The sequence below is a fragment of the Metopolophium dirhodum genome, chromosome 8 (genome assembly GCF_019925205.1).
Source record: "Metopolophium dirhodum isolate CAU chromosome 8, ASM1992520v1, whole genome shotgun sequence".
Classification (NCBI taxonomy): Eukaryota; Metazoa; Arthropoda; class Insecta; order Hemiptera; family Aphididae; genus Metopolophium; species Metopolophium dirhodum.
In genome coordinates this window covers 18,857,958-18,876,103 of record NC_083567.1, presented here as the reverse complement: position 1 = coordinate 18,876,103, position 18,146 = coordinate 18,857,958, and the positions used below count along the sequence as shown (strand labels likewise).

Genomic DNA, 18,146 nt, shown 5'->3' with positions numbered 1-18,146 from the left:
ACATAATTCTATCCTCAAAACTATTTTTATTTGTAATCATTCATTTTTTTAATAAGACAAAATAGTCATTTAGAGTGTAATATTATAAAATAAAAATAATTTTTTTGTATTTTTTAAATTTGTTTATTAAAACATTAGGACAATTTAGGCCAAAGACATCGTTCATTAAACGATACAATATTCAAAACTGTGCCCAACCTTAGATAATGTACTAATAATGTTGCAGTAAATTCATATGTTTGTGAATAGCTCCCAATCTCTACATCACCTGTATATAACACTTGAAATATTTTGACTTTTTCAGGTAATTATATGTCGAGACTTGTAATGTCAATACTGAAGAACGATGAGTTGTAACCATTTTTGACTAAGCTTGTTGAATTTCTGAATGACCAGACATACGGTTGCCAAGCACAATACATGTACAATATATTCATACAACAGAGTGTGTAGTATATGACAATTTTTTTCTAAAATTTCAAAAGTCTAACAAATTGTATGATAGACTCTTCGTTTTCTAACTCTTGCATACTATGATAGATATAACAAAAAAATAAAATACCATATAATGCCTGTAACGGCTAATCATGGTCGATTTCATAATGCACGCCCAACTATTTCCAAACATACCTCTTCATTTTGAAATCTTATAATAAGATACAAATAATAATACAACAATAATTTGGTACTAAATAATATAATAATAATATTAAATACTACGGACTAAGATATAATATTTAAATATTATAATGGTCAATGAACTGGATTACTAGGTCTATACAAATACAAATACTATATATTAATATCTATTCTCACTATTTTGTCATGATCTATGACAATTATATGATTCATGACTAAATAGCAAATAAAGGGGCATGTCCATAATATTGTCTTGGTCGTTACAAATACAGTTTTACATATTATATGAGAATTATACATGATACGCATTCCATGTATTTAGTTCAGTGATTATGGCACCAAAATGTTTTTATATAATAATATGATAGTCTCACCTAGGTTAAAAATAATATATAAATAATAATATAATATCTTAATTCCACAAACTTTCTTAATTCGTGCTCAATTAGTTATAATCTTCTTGAACCTAATAATATTTGTTAAGAGTACGTCATGCCAAGAACGCCCATTAGGGGTTGCAAGGAGGTGACATGTCACCACTCTCGACAAATGTTAAATGATTATAATTTTTTGTAATTGTAAATAATAAACTATTTTTACTGATTATATTATAATACATGACATATTACATAGGTACATCATTTATCTGTTATGAATTTATTTTCTGTTATTTAATAAAATCAATTTGGTTGGTTCTTACGTTATTCTTTTATGATATTGTCACCTCTCTAGGTTCTGATTGATGGGCGCCCTTGCGTCACACCCGCATGTGTTGTCTTCGTCTTACAAATGCACAACACAGAACACAGATATATCTTAATTCGTGGTACAACATAGCAAAAATGCCAAAAACTGTTTTGCGCGAGACAACTTTTATCTTTCTGTGTTTGTAGTAATGGCTTCAAAATTTCTGAACATACAGGGTAGAAAATTATTTATGCAACACCGTGCTTATATTTTAGATAACATGTATAATAATATTAATAATTATAAAATAGGTTAGGTAATATATTATGGCTTTTCGGTATATGGTATATCGTATATCCATAGATATTATAAGATCTTATCATGGACATAAATAGGGTCCTAAAGCACAGAATAGATTAAAGTGCATAGGGGCATAAGGCTCACAATTACAGATATGCATGCTTAATTTGTTGGTACTTAAAAAAAAATCACTCAAACTTAATTTGTTAGTTATAGTCAAAAAAACTTCAAAATGCTAAATTATCAAAAAAAAAAAATTTGTTTTTGAGTTTAAAATAATGAGAATTCACTTTTTTTGGAATTTTTTTTTTTATGAAATTATTTTTATCCTCAACATGTTGGTGAAACCAGAATTTACCTATCTTACTTACTTTTTTTGTTACCTATTGTTAATAAATAATAAAGCATTTGAATAATAAACCTACAGTTAATTTGTATGTGGTTTATTAACAATAACATAAAAAGTAAGTAAGGTAGATAAATTCTGATTTCACCAACACGTTGAGCATAAAAATTTTAAAAGTTCCAAAAAATTGTTGGAGAAGTAAACTACATTTGTTCCTAAATTTTTGATGCGTATACCACTACATATTATAATTATTTAAATAATCGGTCTTCTTAGCATTCCTGGCTGACAATTACCACATTAAATGTCGTCAACATAAGACTCACTTTTCGGCGCCGACGCCGAGTGTCAACCACAGTCCACAAATTAAGATAATTGGTATATTCATGGAAAAATTAATATAAGCTTATAACTTTATAAGTTTTGTAAATAAATACTCTCAATATTTATAAGAAAGTAAACATGTTTTGTTGTTGTATATGAAGTCAAACATTTATTATTATAAATTATAATTTATAATTTATAATATATGTAGGTAGTGGAAAAATTTAATTGTCTGTACATATATACATTATTCTATGCTCAACATTTTTTTCATTTACAAATTTACAATCATTCATTTTTTTTCTTCATAAAACAAAATAGCCATTTAGAGTGTAAACGTGTAATATTATGAAATAAAAAACATTTTTGTGCCTTTTGGTATTTTATACATTTATTAATTTAAACACTAGGACAATTTAGGCCATTGACATCGTTCGTCAAACGATACAACATTCAAAACATTGGGCCTCTGAAAATATACTAAAAGAGTAGCAGTAAATCCGTGTATTTGTGCATCACTTCCAAACTCGACATCACCTGCACATAATACTTGATACATTGATACTTTTTCTGGCATTTGCATGTCGAGATTATTAATGTCAATGCTGAAGAGTTGATGAGTTGTTGTAGCCATTGTTAACATAGCTTGTTGAATTGATGAATGGCCTACCATACGGTTGCCAAGCACAACAAATGTACCATCTTCTGGGAACAATGTGTGGAGTATATGACGGTTTTTATCATAGCTATTAAAAAAGTCTTGGACAAATTTCAATACAGTAGATTCTTCATTTTCTAAATTGTCAGTCATACTATAATAGATAAACAAAATAGTAAAATAAAATGTAACGCTTGTAAAACTAAAATATTTTTAAATCATATATTTGTGATTTTGATAAATTTTAGTTGGAAGGTTGTTGGATTTATTATAAATTGTATAAAACAAGTGATAACAAATTTACAACTAAAATGTACAGATAAATTAACAGTTAAGATGAAAAATAATAAAAATATAGCATTAACAAGCTACATTGAACACTTGTTTAATTAAATAGGTAATCATTATGAAAAGTCCACAAGACACAAGCAATCGGACATTATTGTTACCAGTATTAACAGTTTTGTAGCTTTTGTGCTTATACAAGAGTACAAAACTACTTATGTGATAACAGCAAAGTAGCCAACAAGTACCTGGCCGTGACTTAACAAATCAAAATAAACGAGATGTTCAGAAATTATTTGGTAAAATCGATCTTTAGATCTTTTGACGATTTTTAATAAAACTGTCCTTTGTTATAGACACGGATTAGTATCAATGACTGAAACCAAATTGAAATTTGGATCTTTAGCACAGAATTCTGTGTCTTTAGTAAGTATGGTAACACTATTGATACCGACATTAACCAGAATACTAGTAAATATTATGAACTAACAATTTATGATATAAATACTGACATTTCTAAAAACAATTTTAAATTTTCATAAAATTAGTAAATTAGTTTTTGAGTGTATAAGTTACAAACATACAATCAACTCTCATAATATGGTCTATGCTATATGGTTTTACTCAAGGTGGATATAAAATCCATTAAATCCACCTTGGTTTTACTATTGGCTTCATAATTAATTAATCTGTCACTGATTCAAAAGAAAATAGATTCATCTAATGATAAGAACAATTTTAGATGCCTGACCAAAAAACTGAAATGACTGAATCACTAGACTAATCTGATTCAAATGATTTGAATCATTTAAACGACCAAAAAATTCCCACCTCTCGGGCAACAAGTGATCAAGTGATAAGTCACAATTTTGGTTGTCCAAGGATTCTAATAATATAAAATCTATTTTCAACTATAAACTAAGGCACCTGCCTAATTTATAGTTACTGGTACAAATAAATGATTTTTGATCATGAGACATGAATTAAGATCTTACCTGGTAAGTGAGAAGTTGTAATTAATTTTGAATAAACTAAATGTATACTGCCAAGTGCCAAGGTCACATTGGATTGTACAAAAAAAAAAAACTGAATTTTCAATTTATATTCATGTAAAACAAAATACAGTTGACAACTTTATATTTCTTTAAATTTACAATTTATATTTTAATTTTGAAATTGTTCTTAATCATTGTGATAACATTATCTATTATCAACTATTTACGTTATCTACTACCCACGGCTTACATATCTTAGCCATAGATAATATTATATTATCATAAACTATTATCCTTCGTACGAAATTTTAGTAATTCAAAAAAAATATTATATACTTATTCAAATTTAAATTTAGATTCACTTTCAAAAAAATGATCTGCAATTTACTGTAAAGAATCATGGTTTTCAATTAAAAACAATAGTTTTTACTGTCGAAGGACAGTCCTTATATGGCATAACAAATCGGAGTATCTATTAGAAAAATGGTCTTTAAGAAAACTTAAAAATTCTAAAAATTTGAATTTGAATATAAATAAATTATTTAAAGTGAGCATGGTAATTAATATTAAATCACTTTTTAGTATTAACATCATCTAATATTATACATTATATCAAGCGCATTCAAACGTTTATATTTAAATGAACTTACCAACGTTTATTATAAATTATATATATATAGGTAGGTACTTAAATAAAATTTAAAAATAGATTGACCCACAAAATATGTTCATTCATTCGGGCAAACGCTTATTATAATATATATTTTATATATGCTCCCAAAACTCGATTATCTCCTAATTCCTATACTTTAAATGTGATTTACATCTTTAAAAATATCTCTGTGGTTATGACATATTTATACTTTTTTTGGTATTTTTTAAGCCTTTTATATTTCACTATATAGTTTTTTACTTGTTCCTTAGTTATTGTAAAAATCTATCCTATTTATCTTATATTCATGTAAAAACGTTAATTCGTGTTTGCCACTGTGTTTGTCATATTAATAAATGTTTAATACCTCCTCCTTAGATTTCGTATAAGACATTTTTTTTTTTAGGATTTCCTCTTAATGCAATTTGATTTTTTAATTGCATATTCTTGTGTTCCTATACTGTCCAATCTACTAAATAGTATTTTAGGTTACCTATATTTGCTAATAAAAACAGTATAGGAACACGCGAATACGATATTAAAAATACAAATTTCATCAAAAGAAAATCCAAAAAAGTTGTCCAATACAAAATCTAATTGAACATTTTTATATTTAAAAACTAAAATTGTTTTATAAAATGTTAGTAGGTACATTGTCCATAATATTATATTTAATATCCAGTACAATGTACGTACAGCTTTACCGTAATATTTTATACTTTTAGTGCTATTTTCGACTTCTAATTAAATTGCAAAAAGTATCATTATATAAAACAGTTGGTGTACTCACTACTCAGGCCTCAGGCACAGGCAAAGTGTACTTGCACAGTTGCACCCCTTACATTTTATAGTGACGTAAAAGATAATGGTTTGCCTCCGCTTAATCAATGTTATGCTTTATCTACAGTACGATTTTAAATTTAAATAATCCCTATCAAATTCCTCAATTCTCTATCATACCAACATGCCTACTATAAATTTCCAATTTCTGAACCTTTGTCCTATTTTGCTAAAAAAAACCTATTTATGTACAATTGTACAATAACATATACCATTAGAAAACTACCAACACTTACAGCCAACTAAAATTAATTATTTCACTCTTAATATTTCAATTTCATGTTAGAAAATCTTGCTTTAAATTCTAACTTAGTTTCGCATCTATAGATACTCTATATATATATATAGTAACAACATTTAATTATTTAACTTTTTATTTACAGTTGGACAATTAATATTATTAATTGTAAAAATTGTTTTCTTGAATGTCTTCATCGAAAAATAAATTGTTGTTGTCTGTCAACAGCTGGTCTGCTGGTATGCCTATATCATATATGTATACATAATACTCAATAGTCATTACAGTGTTAGGTACAATTACACTACTTGCCATCATAATACATATATAAGACGTAATGAAATAACCTTCTTATGGTATTTTTTTTATACTTATAGTAAAGAAAAAAACATCAATAAATATATAGGTCGTACGTCAAAAAGACCGTAAATTATGTACCTGTCGCTCCAGTTGCCAGATGAGAATCCAAATCTTGGTATAAACATATGCGCCGGCCGGTGATAGTTGTCTGCAACCGACAACAATATTATGTGCAGTTTCGTAACCATTTATGGTATCAAACCCGGCAACGCGATGACTCACGTTTACAGTAGCCTTCAAGGTGTTACTTGGCTTATCAATTCCACAAAATGTTTTATTAGGTGTTATGAATGATTTCCATTTAATGGAAATTTCTAAAAAATCATCATCAGCTGCTTTTGTTCTTTGGTACGTATAGGTACTTTACAAATAAGTACCTACCTATTAGAATATATTATTTTATAATTCGATTGAAAAGCAATTTACTATTTACCTACATAGTTAATACACAGACCTGCAGGTAGCACCTATAATAATTTATAACAATAAAAATAAGATAAATATTAAATACAGAGGATGATTCACGAAGCATGCTCAGTCCAATTTTTCATTTAATAATGAATTTATTCAAATTCTGGATTTGGTTTTTTTAAATACTTAACGAACACATTTTACAAGTTCTTGAGATTGGTTTTACTACTTAAGAAGTGTCCAGTAGACACATAAAATTCTGTTTTTCAAATAAGAACCCCTTTCCCTTCTTGTTTTATTGTAAATTATTTAGTAAATAATTAAAAAAAATGTGTAGGTATGTGTACCTCCTAATTCAAAATGCGAACGATTGATACTGAGGTATAAGTCATAAAAAATGGTTTTCAAAAAATATTAAATAATGTAATATTGGATCTAATGTTTATTTTTTGTACTTTGACCATTTTTACAGATTATAATTATAAATTCATAGTTGTTGATAGATTAATATTAATTTTTAAAGTAGTCAAATCAGTAGTCAACATAGCCCTAATATCTTCCAAACCCATTATCATCGACTTAATATTATCCTTATTCTAGTTACTAATTTGTACTTAGTAGTTATGAATTAGTATAGACAAAATTAAATAACTCAAATACTGCTCGTCCGTAATTTGATTTTGATCCGTCACATTCGTCAAATTATCCACTAAATAATTTACAGTAAATCTGTACATTTGTATTGATAGGTTTAGGTATAGGTATCCAGGTAGATAGTAGAGGCACGTTACATGTTTTTATATTTTATTAGTTATAACTTCTTAATACATACTTATTATTATTTACTTTATTTATATTAGTCCGTAGTACATACACCGTACACTAGTTATATAGTACATAATATTATATTATACGTCCATAATTCTGATGGCTGATATCCATCTAAGCCTATATCTGCAGAGTAGGCTCCTCGATAAATATGATTGTTAGGACCATTACCAATGGTAGGTATACAACATTTGGACAAATATTGATATATATTATGGAGAACACATTTTTTTTTTTTATAAACAATAATAAATACATTTTATTTATTTATAATTTTTTCAAAATAATTTTATATCCATATTATAACTATTTTTTTATAAACAAATGTGATTTTTTCTAGAAAGGGACTTAATATACGATTTACCTACCTAAATATCTTATCTTCCCTTAGATATACCTCTGTATTTTATATTAATTAATACATTTATTTGTTACCTATAATATTAAATGCCTATTCCGTACCTAATTGCTTTACTCTGCTATGTTCTAATGTTTACTTTTTAAGTCAATAATCTTTAAAATATGATATGTCCACATAATAATATAAAACCCATTAAAAACATTCCCTTCTTTATTTGAACCTATATTATAATATTATTTGTATATTACTATTTACTGCTCTTATATAGTTATTATATTAGTATATAACTAATCAGTTATAAGTAAGTATACGAGTGAGTTTAACTTATAATTATTAAAAATCTTAAATAATTAATGTTTGACCAAATTTCAGAACTGCAATGTGTTTAGTTGTTAATTGTATTATTGTTATGTAAACATCCACTTTACTGATTAATATGCTTTGTACGTATTGTAGGTACCTAGGTAAAATACTATTACATTATTTGCATTACAAATTATAATATCACAATACGTCAATACTTAATAATATTATTATTTATGATACATAAATACATAATTTGTTACTTGTTAGGTACCTACATCAAATATTAATAATTTTAGTTGCATACAGCCATTGTCTGTAACATGCTATTTTTAACAATAAAATATCATGGCTTAAATTAAATTATGATATACCTAATGGTAATAGCATTTAAGATATGTATTGCAAATTGCGGGTTGCGATATATTTAATTGTATTAGTTTCATTGTCAATATTTGAAAACTAAACAGTAGACGATTAAAACAAGATAATATTATATACATACCTATTAATCGAATAGTAATCATAATTATTATATACTGATCATGTCTACTGATATAAATTATATATTTCTACTTAAAATAATAATAATACTTTTAAACGGATTCAATATTACACGCGTGTCGTTTTTGTTAGTAATACATGCATTTTATGGCCTTATATGGAATGATTTATAACGCATTACTTCAATATTATACCTATACGGGTATATATATATTATACACTATTCATTCACGCTGTATACAATAAATTATGAAATATTTTGAAATTATATGACTCTAAATACTGCAACAAACAACAGTCAAAAGTTTAGAATATTACAATACATTAAATCGTATAGATACCTCATACCTATACCAAAATATTATACTAAATACCAACTAGTATATTGTATGAATGTATAATCAAGCCATCAAGGACATATCTGGATGATTCTTATAATATACTCCCTATTAAAAAAATAATAAATTTTGTTTTTGTCACATCTTTGACCAAACGTCAGTATTGACTAAAATTACAAATAAATACATATTTGAACCCACCCTTCAAATACATATCTAATTACGGCCTTAAGAATGTGTCTAAGTAAGGTATAAATAAGGTAAAAGTTAGGTACCCACCTACCCACTTATGTATAACATTATAATTTATAACAAACATGATTAATATACAATTAATTTTATTGATTCTGTTTCTGTTTAATCGTGTATCAGGAATAAACTCAATTGACCTCAAGTACCCGTTTTATTTTGGATTAAATAACTACATTATTAAAACCCGTAAAATGCAACCACGTAAATGTGGTTTTGAATCGCTTCTAACGTTGCATGTAATAACTATAATAATATACACGAGAGTGGGAAGAATCTTAACCGTACACAAATCTGCTTAGCTCTTTGTTTTTCCTCAACCACAAATTCTTGTCTATATACGTGACTTATAATAATGTTGTGTACTACCTTCCATTTTTAACACATTTATAGGTACCTACCAATTAACTGAATAAATAACAAAACCATAACAACAATGATAGAATATATAAATTTAATAAAAAATTACGTAATTTATTTTAATCAATGTGAATATTCATTAGTTATTTATGTATGACATGAGCGATGCAATTTTCTATTTAAGTGTGTCATACATACCCATATGGATATGGTATTATGTCATCCAGGTCTGGAGTAATAAATAATTTGTGTCTCCGAGTGAGATTTTAGGACATCCCAAAAATAGACAGAAGCCTGTCCCTCTCCCCACTACTGTTCGTTGAGGCCAAAAGAAAGCTGATCGTCTTCATTATTCCCCCACTCTGTCACAAAACCGTACCGGGGGTCTACTGCTACATGTCTGGTTGCTAGTCGACGCAAGTTCAGTGCTAACGCGTGTGCTTACGGGTGTTAAGTTAATATCGTTTTTGTGTAATTATTATTATATTTTGTGACTAGGTAAGAATTTTTTTTATTATATACATTTTAGAGTTTTTTTTATCAACTTTGAAAAATTTCTTAGCTTTTTTGTATTTTTAATTTGAAAGACTATTGTTTATAATAACTTTATAATTTGTATCAATATAATTAATACAATTTATAAAGTCAAAATAGTAAAACTATTATAAAAAACCTATAAAAAATTCTTCTACTAGGTGCCTATTTAGTTGATTTATATAAAATACCCATAAAAACAATTTAAAATATAATCGAACGTTTAATTAATAATTTGAAATTTCAGTCGCTCAAAAAAAACTTCAAAAATGGACGCGATCAAGAAGAAAATGCAGGCGATGAAGCTGGAGAAGGACAATGCCATGGACAGGGCCTTATTATGCGAACAACAAGCTCGTGATGCCAATTTAAGAGCCGAAAAGGCTGAAGAAGAGGCAAGAGCCTTACAAAAAAAGATTCAAACAATTGAAAATGAGCTCGACCAAACCCAGGAACAGCTTATGACAGTTAGTGCCAAACTTGAAGAGAAGGACAAGGCTTTGCAAAATGTGAGTATATTTTAAATATTATTGTATCACTTACTATGTATCACTATTATTCAAATCAAAGTCTAGTTTACTTCTATACATGCAATTTAGGACTACATTTAAATGTTTGGATTTTATTCGTATACTTTATCTTTAATTTAAATATTTACTATATTAAGGAATTTAGGCCATACAATCAAATTATCAAAACAAGGCACTTATTTCATAGTACATAATTATCGAATAATTATAAAATATTGTAATTTGCATAGCTTGTTATTTTAATACTATGCCAAATAACTTTATGGTTTTTCTTCACTTCGCAATTCGTATAATTTGAAAAATAGTTTCTATTAGTTATTATTATAACTAAAATGAAAAATCACGTATACAAAATTAACCTACTTGATTATATATTATTTCAAATAAAATTTTAGTTCTTACAACTCGGTTTGTTAAAAATTTTCAAAATATGCTGACCTTAACACAAAGACATCAGTTTGTCTAGTTAATAATAATAACAATATTATGACTTAAAGACGTGCTAGTTGTATAGGTACTTGTTTTAACATTATACCACAATGATTATTATTTATTACAACATTAAACGGATTTATTCACTAAGTGGATTGTGTATTATGTTAATAAAATGGTACATATTATAGGATTTTTATAAAACTATTCTGTCTAGTGAAAATAAGAAAAATATTATGTATACCTACATAAAACATATTCTATACTCTGTGTACAAAATATTATATACAATGACTAAAAAGCGACTAAACGACATTCTGGTTCTGGGTTCTATTGTCACATACCAATGAAATTTGTAAATCGTTTGTAGGTATGCGGTTTATCGAATACCGTCATCAATGGTGCAGACAACCATTAAAATATATTTCCAGTTGATCCATTAGACACACAAAAAACAAAAACAAACACAAAATGAAATATTTTAATAGCCTATAGGTAGTTTATCTTTTAAGAACACATCATATTTGTAAGTAAATATCTAACATTTAGTATCCAACAAGAATTTGTTAAATCTATATTTTCAAATTTCAAATAAAAAAATAATGTTTATAATAGGTACATCATTCAAATAAAACCACGTAGAATACTAGAATAGTTAAATTACATTTTCTTTAACATTTAACATTGACAGTACCTACGTCAGTGCATATACTCAGATTTCTAAGTTTTGTCACGTTTTTTCGTCAGGTTCTGTGATAATATATAGTTCTCGTGCAATTCGCACTACCTTTCTTTTTATTATTAATTTGATTTTAGTTTGCAGAAATATTACGCAATATTAGGTTGGTATATACATAACATATCAAATAGTCACGTTCATTGTACAATATGCGTCATAAATATTTCCGGTCAGATAAATACTTGGTAGCTGTAGGTATACACCATGTCACCATACGTGTAGGAATACAATTTGATATCAGTAAAAAAAAATCCTATTTTGTGCCTGCGCCCTGGCTGTAATTTATATACTATCTTCAGGGATTATTATAATAATACATTTGGATAGCTGCCAAAGTATATTTTTTAAATATTTATCCTGCAACTGGACAAAATGTATTACATTAAGAGGTAAATGATAATATTATACGACTAACGGATTTAGTTGTAAGAATAGATTTTTACCCGAAAAATGTTGATTATTCTAAAAAATATTTGTATAAAAACTAATATTATTAAAAAGGAGGCTTATTGGTCTTAAAAGCTGTTAGCGCAGTGTGCAAAGACCAGTGTTGGCTTAGGCTATTCTAAAATTAGAGGCCCTCCGCGTGGTTCAAGAATAGAACTGGTATTTGTGTTACACTGTGCCAAATACGGACCGACGCGCGATTCGCATACATAACAGATGTCTCCGGGCTCAGTATAATATGTAACCCAATACTCCGTAAAGTAACGATATTATTGTTGATATTAAAAGGAGCTATAATTTATAAAATAATACATATTATATATAAAAACTATGTTTCTTGTTCAATCATTGATATTAAAATATAGTAATAGAAAATGTATTTCTCATTTATTGTAATTTAAAAACTGATTAATGTCATTAAATAGATCGAATAGATATTTTTCATAACGCATTACACAAATTACGAAACCATACATTTATCAAATACTTTTAAAATTAATTCGGTTTAAAAATTATCAAAAATATGTTTTTTTTTAAAAAAAATAAATTATTATTTATTATCGAACAATAATCAGATTTTTAAAAATGTCTGATAAATGTTGAATGCTTAAGTGCTTTGTGATAAACTATTTGTAATCCTTTTTATTTTGATGAAAACTATCTTATTAAGATAGGTAAAATGACGAAAAAACCCTAATACAATATCACTATAAAAGTGTAAAAAAATAATTGGAAATTACAAGGGAATATAACTTTGATCGTTCTTAGCAAAATATTGAGAATATTTTGGTCAACTGAACTCAGCAAAAAATAATTTTTTTAATGATTATTTCATTTATATTTTTAAAATAATAACACACCACATTTTACACTCTACATAGGAGAGCAGAGTGTAACGACTGATGAGGGTTTTATTTAAGTATTAGTTACACATTTAACATTTATTATCTAAGCATTAATATTAGTAGGTATTAACTAAAAAGTACCTATCAAAAATATAAAATAGATAGTTTTTTGGATGTGTAGTTAGGAAATTAAAATGATTGGACATTTAGATATATCATTTTCAAATTTTTAATAACAATTAATAATTTAGTAATAATAATTTTATGTTTGTTTGATAACTAAACTTTTGTTTTCTTCTATTCGTGCGTAGTGCGTAGTACCTATATATCAACATTTCAGAATTAAGGGACTCACATAAATTATGCGATGAAGGTGTCCCTATATTGTACTATATTTTATATTTATTATTTACATATTGCGTCATTACCTGAATATGTGAATAATTTCTACTCAAACTTCGTCGAATTGTTAATGTTTATCATGTGTCAGCATAAAATGTGCAGCTAATACTCGGCCATAATAGATCATTGGCGAAATCTCTACATAAAATAAAATAGAGTATGACATTGTCTGTATAGTTGTGACTATTATATTATATTGAATATTAAAATATTAAGTTAATATTATGTATGTGGATGTATGTATTCATAAATTAAAATAAAAAAATCCATTTGAAAAATATTAAATAATATTACTGTAGTATTTTTCTATTATGTTTCATAATATGAATTATAAATATGATATTATGATACAACCATAATTCTATAGGTATATTATTATTTATTAGGTAAATAGATTTTATATAATAAATATAACATATTACTTATTAGTTATTTTAATATTATCCTTTTTAAATATTTAACTTCTATATAGTAACGTGCATTTTAAAATAAAAGTAGAAAATACACGAAGTAATACATAATAATATTATGTAAAAAAATAAAAATAAATGTATGTAAGAATAAGAATATATAAGAAATAAGAATATAATATAGAGTATTGCCAAATATTGAAATATGTAAGTACTACAAGTTGTTCAATTTTAAAATAATCTATATTTATCTTATTTTTTACATAAAAGGTATTAGATTTTTCAAAAACTATTTAGGTTAATAAATACGAATAAACAAGAACAAGCAAAAATACAAGTGCATTAAATGTTTACCCTTTTTTTCATAATAGTAGCACACGTCACAAATTATATTTTAGTATTTTACTTATTATTTCAGTGTTGATATTACTAGCTTCGCTAAATAAGGATCGATACTCATATATTTATGTATTATAGCATACATATTACATATTATATAACACATTATAACTTAATTATAACTTACATTATAGGTACTTTAGTACATTACATGATATCAAAACTTGAAATTCGTATAATTTTTTCTTGATTAGTGTGCGTACATATAATTTTGTATATTTCAATGTGTTCTTGTTACATACTACAGAAATATTTTATAATATATATATATTTTTGCACACTCTGTTAACGAAAAGAAAACATTCCGAAAAATAGGTATAGAAATAAATGCATATTTTGATTAGTAGGCGCCTGGATTATTACATAGACGCAATACATATTACTAGCCTGACCGTTAAGTTGTGTACTAATTATAACCACTATTTATTGGTCTTCAGTTTTTGTTTATAAATCATAATAACAAAATAATAGTTTTAAAATATGCTCATAATTCATATATATACTTATTAAACATGAACTGAATATAGATAATAGACATTACTGAAGTACAATTAAAGTAATTGTATTGTTTACATAATATGTAAACAATATGTAGATTATAGCTGATATACAGAACTCGTTCGCCGTTCTGTAGTACAAACATAATTAATTCTATAAACGGTTTTATTGGTTTGGTTTTTCATTATATTTGGTTATTACGTAAAATACCTATATAAAACAAAAATTTTCTTTATAATGCCTATACGGCTATAGTAGCCGAGTAGTTCTTAGTCAAAACGGTAGTAATAATTTCATGTTTTTTTCTCACTGATGACAGCAGAAATATTCAAATATGTATCCTACTATTTGACAATTATTTATTAATTAATGAATTGTTACATACTTACATAATGCCTAATTTTAATTTATATCAGTAAGAAGTTAAGTTAAGTGTTTATTTTTTGTCGATAACTTATAACTTAACTAGTTCGTTTTTTTATAAATTATATTTTATATACTACCTATATAGTAACTGAGTCATTCCACTATTCAACAGAATTTCCATAAAATTATCGAAAAATTTAAAATCAAAAAGTTATAATTCAATTAATTTTTAATGAAATATTTTAAAAATAGGTAGATTACATATGTCAACAATTTTGAAAAAAATTCAATATTATTAAAATGCAATAAATAATTATTTATTATTATAATTATTATAATTATTATAATTAATATAATTATTATTTATATACTATACTTAAGGTAGGTATAAAATATTTTAGTTGTTTTTAGTAAGTGATTGAGTTGGTATATTAATCCACTAAATTATAATTTAACTAAGTATTACTATATTTCATAAACAGCATAAACTCTTTAGTTTACTTTAGTAGTTAAGTAACTTAAATATATAATTACCTAGTAAGAATTATTTTTTTAAATATTCTTATTTTAACTAGTTAGACATTGTTCACTTAATTGCCCAGGCTTAATAAATTAGTTAATCATACACTCTAAACATATTATAAAACATAAATTATAAAGTATTTATGTATAAATCTATAAATTGTAATCGATAACACTTTCGTACTTCACTTTTAATTATTATACAATGAGTATAGATAACTAAATAGGTTACTTTCGTTTGTCATATTGCAGAATTTTGGTTATTACCTACTAGGAAACCGATTTACTATCATATTTTGCATTTATTATTATTTTTTTATCACTTTACGTTGCCAAACCAAGTTTAATATATAATGTCATAAAGATTTAGGTTAATTAGTAATATTAGGTATCTATTTTAAATAGGTATATGTTGTATTTCTGTGACTTGTGGACAGTGGACAATTTTGATTTCGGAGTTTACTCAACTTATATAATTCTCGTCAGTCGTTACTCCTTTTTTGTGTATATTTGATAATTTTCAGCGTATATGTTTATAACTGCCACAAATCTTATCGTTATAGATAGTTGTTAGTTATTAATAATAATGATTATTGACAAAAACTACCTAATAAGTAAAAAGTAATAATTAATAACCAATTGTTATTTACTTATTAATATATAATTATTTTTTTACTATGATATTTTTTAAAACTAAAATATTTATCCATTCACTTTATAGTAATTTCTTTCATTTGTATACTAAATACTATAATAAAATAAATACAGTTATTTATCATATTTTTGAGATAATAATTTACAATATTTAAACTATGATACATATTTTAAATTTTAGTGAGCAGTGAGCTAAGTATAAAATAGGGATACAATCTATATTATGCTTATATAATGTTATATTATGTGCATCGTATACACTTTACATATTACATATACAATATACGGTCATACGGATGTACAATGTATAACTGTATAAACTATATACAACTGCACTAGGACATGCTATATTAATATTTTAGTCGCCCATATTATCATGTAATGACGCAGTTTTTGATACGTCATACACTATAGTACACTACTCGTATGACGGCAATACGGGATATACAATGACTGTTGTTGGATACTAGTATTTAATTATTGTAGTATTATATTTTTTAGTCTGCATAATATTGTGTGTATAAATAATTTATAATAATATATTGTTACGTAGTACAGACGTACAGCCACACGACTTCATAATGAGTGATCGCTGATCAGGGACAAGGAGAAAACTCCCATTATAACTTTTAAATAGGTACTTTATAATCTAAAATCATTATTATAAGCCAATAATAATATTAATTTTACAATAATGCGCCATAACGATTAACGATATATGAGTTATGATGGAGTATTTAAGTTTTATTTTTTTGTAGATCTTATAAAAATGTTCTTCATTTTTGTACTTTAATCTATATACACGGTCAACAGGTGCACATTTGAATAAAAATCTTTGAACAGTAAATTGTTAGTTCCAGGGTATTCACTTGTGACTTGTCAATTGTTTTTTTTGTTAGTTGAATATTTTTATCAATGTCCATTAAACAAAACTCCAAACTATTAATAATAATATAATTATATCTATGTACTTATAATAAACTCGATATTGTAGGTATAATATTATACACACATAATATGCAGGTAGGTATTTTGTATACAACATATTACAAAAATGCACTCTTATGAAAATAAAACATTGTAACTTGATTGAATAGGTACTATTAATAGTACCTATACGGTTCGTACTAAAAGCGATTGTATTCGGTTGAAATATCAAGACATTGTGCGTTTGACCTTCATATAATTATAGAATTTTAGTGCACACATTTCTTTAATCTAATCGAAATAAAAAATGAAAATATCAAAATAGTTTATGAACGTAACAATATTATGTTCACTGCATAACAGTATTATAGTTTATGACCGTTTCCAACTTCGAAGTCGAAATTCCAAGTTCCAACCGAATGATAAACCGTCAACCGATGGTCATGTTTTTATTTTTATACATTTATAAAGCTATTCTTATTATTTGATTAACGCCAATACGGCAGTATAATATTTATTATTTAATATTACTATCTCGGCCACCAAACGTCTGTCATCGAAGCCTGCCAACAATAATTATAATTAAACGCTCGCCGAATAATCTATCGTTTGCCAGTAATTATACGCGCATAGATCGGGTTACGGTTTCTCTCTCTCTCTCTCTAATTGATCAACGACACAGTTTCGTGTACCTACGTCAACATCAGTAACCAAAGTAAGCGGATCCGTCTATTAAAAATATATCATTACCAGTTATGATACA

The 18,146-nt window shown here is 26.1% G+C and overlaps 2 protein-coding genes across 8 annotated transcripts in view; one reads left to right on the top strand and one right to left on the bottom strand.

Annotated features, from left to right (window-relative positions):
• Nucleotides 1-2,620: 2,620 nt before the first annotated feature.
• On the bottom strand, nucleotides 2,621-6,549 carry LOC132949932 (uncharacterized). The gene is made up of 2 exons (XM_061021060.1): nucleotides 6,403-6,549; nucleotides 2,621-3,108 (listed from the first exon to the last, which is right to left on the bottom strand). Exons 1-2 carry the CDS (start codon nucleotides 6,510-6,512, stop codon nucleotides 2,703-2,705), a joined length of 516 nt encoding a protein of 171 aa, XP_060877043.1. The 5' UTR covers nucleotides 6,513-6,549; the 3' UTR covers nucleotides 2,621-2,702.
• A 3,471-nt stretch (nucleotides 6,550-10,020) lies between these two features.
• LOC132950196 (tropomyosin Per a 7.0102) overlaps nucleotides 10,021-18,146 on the top strand; it is a 32,955-nt gene continuing 24,829 nt past the window's right edge. For all 7 annotated transcript variants that reach the window (XM_061021488.1, XM_061021483.1, XM_061021493.1 and 4 more), the window contains exons 1-2: nucleotides 10,021-10,176; nucleotides 10,460-10,721. In XM_061021488.1, the coding sequence (XP_060877471.1) occupies nucleotides 10,482-10,721 (240 nt within the window). In that variant the 5' untranslated portion in view covers nucleotides 10,021-10,176; nucleotides 10,460-10,481. The remainder of the gene's footprint in view (nucleotides 10,177-10,459; nucleotides 10,722-18,146) is intronic.

Coding starts and splice junctions, on each gene's coding strand:
- LOC132949932 (XM_061021060.1), bottom strand. CDS start 6,512: ATGGTTACGAAACTGCACATAATATTGTTGTCGGTTGCAGACAACTAT. Junction 3,109..6,402: donor TCTGGCAACTGGAGCGACAG/GTACATAATTTA, acceptor TATCTATTATAG/TATGACTGACAATTTAGAAA.